Below are 8,325 nucleotides of genomic sequence, written 5' to 3' on the forward strand. Positions count from 1 at the left end.
TTTCATTCTGGATATATCACCACCCATGTACACACACACACACACACACACACACTCATGTATAGGCACAAGCATGACTGCATGGTTAAGAAATTTGCTTTCCAACAACATGGTTTCAAGTTCAATCCTACCGCCTGGTATCTTCAACTACAGCCCCTCGCTGACAAAAGCCTTGTAAATGAATTTGATAGATGGAAACTGAAACAAACCTATCATATATATATATGTATATATATGCAAGTGGCAGAGAATTCCACAGACATGTTACCCTTAATGTAGTTCTCAGGGAGATTCAGCGTGAAACAAAGTGTGACAAGGGTAGCCCTTTGAAATACAGGTACTACTCATTTTTGCCAGCTGAATGGACTGGAGCAATGTGAAACAAAGTGTCTTGCTCAAGGACATAATGTGTTGCTGGGAATTGAACTCATGACCATACAATCATGAGCCGAATGCCTCTACCCACTAAGCCACACGAAGAAGGCACTAAAAGAGAATGACTCTCCCAGACACAATAATATATATACATATATACACATATGCATACATACATATATGTATACATACATACATATATACATACATATGTATACATATATATGCACATATGTATATATACATATATGTAAGTGTGTGTATGTTTGTGTTGCCTTGTCATGGCATCATGTGACAGTAGTAAAGGAGTGTCACCATCATGCAAGGTGTCACTTAGTTTCAGTCTTGTATGGAAAACATATCCCGCAAAGAGGAAATATTTCTTTGTTTGGAAACGAGAGTTGGCAACAGGAAGGGTATCCATCCATAGAAAACCTGCATGAACCCTGCAAGCAATGGTTTTTTTAAAAAATATCTTTTGTCTTTTAATTGTTTTAGTCATCTGACTGTGGCCATGCTGGGGCACCACCTTGAAGAATTTTAGCCAAATAGTTTGACACAAGTACTTATTGTTTTTTGAAATTTGGTAAATTTTCTATCGATCCCTTTTGCCAAACCACTAAGTTACGGGGGGCATAATAACACCAACACTAATTGTCAAGTTGCAATGAGGGACAAACACCGACCTAGACATACACACACACACATACATATATATATATAATGGGCTTCTTTCAGTTTTTGTCTACCAAATTCACTCACAAGGCTTTGGTTGGCCTGAGGTTTTAGAAGACGCCCAACATGCTACACAGTGGGACTGAACCCAGAACCATGTGGTTGGGAAGCAAACTTCTTATCATACAGCCATGTCTGATAAACCATATTTAAGTGAGTGTATATATAATCACTATAATGTCTAATTTCTTATGTTGAAGTGATGTGTATCGCCAGTCATGTTGATCTTTGCTTTTATCTCCTCTGTCAACTCCAACAATTTCAGATGTCTGTCTTCATCTTTTTCTACAATCGACAATGAGGACACACCTTGTCACCTACAATATCCATCTACTTGCTATTCATAGCCATTCCTCCATTTCCTGTCTGCAGACCTCATGGATTTATATCAAAAACATCATTACCTCTACAAATGTCTCATCAGCATCATTATCACCACCAATATCATCTACATCATCATAATCTTTTAATGCACATATTCCTTACTGGTATGGGTTGGAACCATGGTCGTATAGAACAGGAATTGAATCATTGGTTGCTATCTTTAATAAAGCAGCTTTTTTCTCTCAGCACATCTCTCGAGGGAGCCACTACACAGTCTTTCAATCTGCTGGAAACAGCAATGAAATCTCACTTAAGTTACACCCTACTACTTTAACTGAAACAAGCCTATACACACAAAATTCCATTTGTATATATTTATTTAATTGTTTATAATTTCTGATGTTTACATAACAAATTTGCTAAATCCTAAAATACTTGCTCCTTTTTACTTTCAGCCGTCCAGGAAAACACAAATTATTATATGGTGTCGTGCAGTTTTATATTATATTTTAAAATATTCTTCGATGATTTAAATTTATTTATTATTTCATTAACAGCAAGAAACACTTTAAAACAAAACATTTTGGAAATATATTTTCAAATGATCAGAAAAATTTACTTAGTTGTTTCCCTTGAATAAATATGAATTATTTCCCTTACTTCCAAAATAAAATACTTCACTTTTTGCTCACAAAAGAAAATTTCTTCGATAGTCCTTAATGGTTATTATAATTAAATTAGTGATTTTATTAGATTAATTAAAAGTCAATTCCTTAAAAATCATATTCATCTTTCATCTCCTCAAAATATGCAGTTACTATTTCTCTAATACTTAGGATGGTTGTTAAATGTTAAAATGTATTACATAAGCTGTTTATGTTTGCTTGGTCTACCAGAATATTCCCTTTAACACTTACCTCATATATTTCAAAAGGTTTGATATACATTACTAAGAAGATTTTAAAAAAAAGATAGCTTACAGCGTTCAGGTGTTGTACAACTTTGTTAAAAAAGGGTAAAAAAAAAGGGAGACAGAAAACAGCAAATGATAGCCAAAAGTACAAGTATTTTAGACAAGAGAAAACACAAGAAGACAGAAAAGTGAACGTTGAAAGAGCCATGAAAAGGAAAAGGGTGCATAGGCACAGCAGGAGTAATGTTGATGAATTTCATGAAGCCTGAAACTTTTGAAGGATAATAATGTCCTGACATAGCTGAAAACCCGATGTGGGTTGCTTATTCTATGCTTTGACAATACTGAGCATGAAAAATGTTTCTGAAAGTCATGTGTGTTGGATTGCTTTTTGATTTTATAAGCATGTCAATGGGTGGTAGAGATATTAAATTCAAACTGGCCAAAGTTGTTGGAAAGGTGGTGGGTAATCTTGTGGGCTTTGCTGATAGATGTTAAAACTTTAGTGTGGCAATGCCCAAGACATGGTAATCAGCTACTGAAGGGCATTTGTTTGCAAGAAGTTGACTGTGGGAAAGAGGAAAGGTTTCATGTTTCAAACAAATCTCTTCAATGAATTATTTATTATTTATCAATGGAGACCATTACCAGTTCTTTCAGCTTTATTGTTTCATATAAATATATGTTAGTTGAGTGTCTTGCTCAAGGAGTTGGAGGCAGAAGTGTGTGTGTGTATATATATATATATACATATATTATATATACATATACATACATATATATATTATATATCATCATCATCATTGTTTAACGTCCATTTTCCATGCTAGCATGGGTTGGACGGTTCAACTGGGGTCTGGGAAGCCAGAAGGCTGCGCCAGGCCCAGTCTGATCTGGCAGTGTTTCTACGGCTGGATGCCCTTCCTAACGCCAACCACTCCGTGAGTGTAGTGGGTGCTTTTTATGTGCCACTGGTACAGGGGCCAGAGGAGGCTGGCAAACAACCATGATCGGATGGTGCTTTTTACGTGCCACCGGACTACTCGACAAAAATTTTCTTTCCAAGAATGCCAATTTTTGAGCATTCTCACCAAGACTTCAGTTGTTTTTATTTTTTTTAATACTTTTGGTCCTACAGTCAAGTTACAATGTTTCTAAATGCAAAGATCTTTTCCTTTTAGTTTGTTTCAGTCATTCGACTGCAGCCATGCTGGAGCACCACCTCAAAGGGTTTAGTCCAACAAATCAGCCCCAATATTTTTTGAGTCTGGTGCTTATTTTTTCAGTTTCATTTGCCAAACCCCTATGTTACAGGGATATATGTATATATATATATATATATATATATATATATATCATCATTATCATCATCATCGTTTAGCATCCGTTTTCCATGCTAGCATGACATTTCTGTTGGTTGAGCGTTGATCATTGACAAGACCAAGGAAGGTAAAAATCATGTGATCTGGTGGTCTTGATGCTGCAGATGGTGGGAATTTATCTCCCTGCTAGCGATATAAGTAAGAATGCATTTTGCACCAAAAGCCAACATGAGAGTTTCCCCTCATGGCATCTATTGCAGTATAGTTTGTTCTAACAGAACATCTAATGTTTAAGCGGGGATAAATATTGCCTCTTGGTATTATACTGTCTTTATCACTAATAAATATCATCATCATCGTTTAACGTCCGTTTTCCATGCTGGCATGGGTTGGACGGTTTGACTGAGAATTGGCAAGCCAGGAGACTGCACCAGACTCCAATCTGATCTGGCAAGGTTTCTACGGCTGGATGCCCTTCCTAATGCCAATCACTCTGAGAGTGCAGTGGGTGCTTTTTATGTGCCACTGGCACAGGAACTACTTAGGCAGTACTGGCACTGGTTATGCAACACTGGCATATATATATATATATATATATATATATATATATATATATATACACACACACACACACACACATATATATATATATATACTTTGAATCTAAGACTGACAAATAAATACTGTTTCCAACAAGCAATTTACAAACCAGTTTGAAGGGCATCTGACCATACAAACCATGCCAATGAAAAGAATGGAACACAAAGCAGTCAGCTAACCAGTCAGATCCCGTCAAACCATCTGGTCCACACGAGTTGGAACATTGACAGCAACGGCGATGACGGCTATTATTATATGTATCTGACAATTATATTAGGAACCACAATCGAAATATTGTCAATCCTGTCGACTTTCACACACGCACACATACACACAAGGTACTGAGTACTTTTGGTTTGCAGTCAATAAATCATTGATGTGGAAGAATGGTCAATAATAACTAGAAAGGGATTTGAATGGGGATGGCACAATAACACGTATGAGCATGGTGGTGGTCATGGGTGGAGTGTTTGAAAATATTATTATAATTGCAATGCGTGGGCAAGCAATATGTTCTTTAATTGTTCCATTGTATGATTTTTTTTGCGGGTTTTTATAATATAAAACTTACTTTTTCTTAATATCCGTCAATTTGGTGTTCTCCTGAACTACATAACACTGTACTGATACTATATAACTCTGTACCAATCTTTATAATAATAATAATAATAATAATAATAATAATAATTGTGTACAGTGCTCAGGTGCACTACAACTCATCTAAAGTGTATATATAATCAGGTAAAAGTGGGGTTGTGTGCTGTCTGTCTCCTACGATTTAGATTCCTAACTACTCCCACATTTCGCGGTGCAGTTTAACCAAAACCGGGTATCTTATAGTCGTGGTTCATATTGAGCCCTTCTGGGTATTAGCGCACGTCTACGATGAGTCTACGATTTAAAAAAAAATTTACCATCAATTTTTCCTATTTTTAATGCATTTTTGGCATATATAAGGGAGTAACTCTCTAAAAATGTATTATTAAATCTCAGAACGTAAAAAGCTACAGTAACACCCCCCCCACCTTTGTGGTTAGCCATATTGAGATGGCTATTATACTTTACATCTCTAAAAATGCTTATATAGTTATTTCCCTTACAAACCCGAGCAACGCCGAGCGATACTGCTAGTATTATATAAAACAATGTACAGAAACTATATGACATTGTACCGATAGTATATAATACTGTAAGCATCACCATTGTTTAATGTCAGCTTGCCGTATAACACTAATACTAAATAATAACTAATGCTACATACCACTGTATAACTGATACTATGCATAACATACTAGAGCAATTATTAACTGGAAAATGACTTGAATTTTCCACAGGATCCACTACTCTCCTTTTGTATATTGTTACTCTCCTTTTGTATATTGTTACTCTCCTTTTGTATATTGTTACTCTCCTTCTCTCTTCAGATTCCCTCCATCCTCTTTCTTCCTCACTCTAAACACAACACATATCTCAAAAAATTGTTCTTTCAACCAATGGCCACCTAATTCATTTTAATCCTCTTCCAATAATTCATCTAATTAGTTGAGTGCCAAAATTAGACGATGTTTGTATTAATCTTGGTCATTTTATTCTGTCCGATTTGAGAAATATACCAGAGATAAGAAAGCAAAAACAAAAAAAATGATTAAGATCAAGAGTCTCTATAAAAAAAGGAAGATTATAAACTTATAAATCAGGTGAATTAGAAAACTGTTTCATGTGATCTTTTGCCAATGTGACCACCCCTGATAAATCAATCGCATCATCAGAAACTCTTAAATAACGACATTTGTTTAGATCTTTCCAAACTTCAATCGGCTTTTCTTGATGACCCCACTCTGTTTGTACGACTGGATTGAAATGAATTGCCTGTTGAGCTTTTCTCAGGTGTTTATTCTTAGGGCTTAACACACCTTTACGAAACATGGTGTCATCTTTTGATGCTTTGTTTAGATACAGTCTGGTATGTTTCTCAGATGCAGATATAAAACTGTTCATGTTATCAATGAATTTTTTCGTTTTTTCATTGAGATCTTTGCATTTGTTAACTTCACTCTGCAGACATCTTTTTCGCTTTTCTTCAAACTGGTTTTCACCAAAATGACCTCCGCCAATATCGCTATCAAATTCTATTGGCCACATCTCAATATTCTGTAAATAATCCATGGATGAAGGTTTGGTATATTCTATGTGTGATGAAAATTGCATGTCAAGAGGGATGGGTGCCGTCATTGGTCGTGTACTTTGAACTGTTTGTCTGCTGCCTCTTCTACTCCAAACTGATGTCGCTGGTCGCTGTCGGACACTATTTCTTCTGTTAGATGTATTAAGTAATGCTGATAAGCTACTTATATTATCCTGACGCCGACCGACATGCATCGTTTCTTCAGCACTTTCTTCAGAGCTTATAGAACTCAAAATACTTTCGTCTTGTCCAAAAAGGAAATTTTTCACTGCCGACTTTGAAATTTCCTGAAGTGTAATATTTGGCTCAAGTTTCAAGCACCTGTAAGCAGCAGCGATTTTTAAAGCACTACTTGAAACTGCAGACGGGAAAGAACTAGAATGTTTCTTTTGAGCTTCCAATTCCCTTACCTGAGATATTTCTTCAGCAGTAAGGTTAGATTTGATATGGGAAATTCTTTCTTTGAGTCGTTTCAGATAAACTTTCAGAATGCGCAGGTCAAGTTCAAAAACTTTTGATGAGTATTTTCTCTCCATATCGATGGTCTGCAGACATTTTTGAAGGAAACGTTCTTCTCTGAGGTTAACAACAATGGCAACGAGTTCTCGGTTAGCTCCAGCTGGTGACATCATGGGTGATAGGTGATGGTATAATGCTGGTGAATAGAGAAAAAAAAACAATACAAAATATTTCAACAACAGCAACAATAATAACAATCATCATCATCATCATAATCACCACCATAACTTTTTACATCTACCTTTCCATACTTGCACTGGTTAGATGGGTTGCTTATAACATGGCATCTCACGATTTGCTGCATCATTTTGCCATCTCCTTTGTGCAGTTCAGCACCCTGAGATCAATTCTTACCACTTCTACCCACGTCTTCCCTGGACTTCGTCTTCCACAATTTTCTTCCTGGTACTTCTTTATCCAACTGCTACCATTCATACACACTACATGTTTATATCTGTTTCTTTATTACCCACAAGGGGCTAAACATAGAGGGGACAAACAAGGACAGACAAACGAATTAAGTTGATTACATCGACCCCCAGTGCGTAACTGGTACTTATTTAATCGACCCCGAAAGGATGAAAGGCAAAGTCGACCTACATGTTTATATCAATACAGTCATCTCTCTCTTACACACAACAACTAATTCCTCACATACTCAATAACCCTGAAACCATTAACTACAACATGAAGGGGACTGTGTGCCCAACAAAAGCTTCAGACTGTGACTGTCTAAAAACTTTACTGGTGTTGGATGAGTGTGAAACACAGACTTCTAAAGGTGGCTGCAACTAAGCAATTGAGGGCATTTGAAACGACATATTAGAAGAAAGTGTTAGTTAGTTAATTTTTGGTTCAAAAAGCAAAAAGCAAGGCCATGTAGGGGGACATGGAGTTATGTACAGGGTGGTGTTCATGTAAAGAGTTCAGGCCACTTGAGGTCAAGGGAGACTTTGAACCGAGCGGTCGTCGGCATCTTCACCATCTCGTCTGGCAGCTTGTTCCACGAATCCGCAACCCGGACGGAGAAAGCCCCTCTCCTTCGATTGAGATGAAATCGTCGCAGATAGAGCTTTTCGGAATGACCCCACAGCCGATGCTCTGGAGCAGGAGTGAAGAACAGCTCTTTCGAGAGGTTACACTTTCCGCTTATGATGTTGTGAGTGAGAATGAGATCTCCACGGCAGATGTGGAATGCATCAGTCCTGAAGAAGGCAGGATGAAATAAAATTCTGATGATAGCCCTCAGGTGGCGGAAACTAATATTTTGGACACAGTATCAAGACTCACAACTTTTGTATTCATATCACTGGAGACTGGGTGAGTGGATGGGGGAGAAGAAGATGAAGGGA

At 37.0% G+C, this 8,325-nt stretch overlaps 1 protein-coding gene across 1 annotated transcript in view; it reads right to left on the reverse strand.

Moving 5' to 3' along the window:
* Positions 1 to 5,711: 5,711 nt before the first annotated feature.
* LOC115220559 overlaps positions 5,712 to 8,325 on the reverse strand; it is a 10,785-nt gene continuing 8,171 nt past the window's right edge. The window contains exon 2 of the mRNA XM_029790705.2: positions 5,712 to 7,109. Coding sequence (XP_029646565.1) covers positions 5,956 to 7,086 — 1,131 coding nt within the window. The 5' untranslated portion in view covers positions 7,087 to 7,109 and the 3' untranslated portion in view covers positions 5,712 to 5,955. The remainder of the gene's footprint in view (positions 7,110 to 8,325) is intronic.

The sequence above is a fragment of the Octopus sinensis genome, linkage group LG16 (genome assembly GCF_006345805.1).
Source record: "Octopus sinensis linkage group LG16, ASM634580v1, whole genome shotgun sequence".
NCBI classification, from domain to species: domain Eukaryota; kingdom Metazoa; phylum Mollusca; class Cephalopoda; order Octopoda; family Octopodidae; genus Octopus; species Octopus sinensis.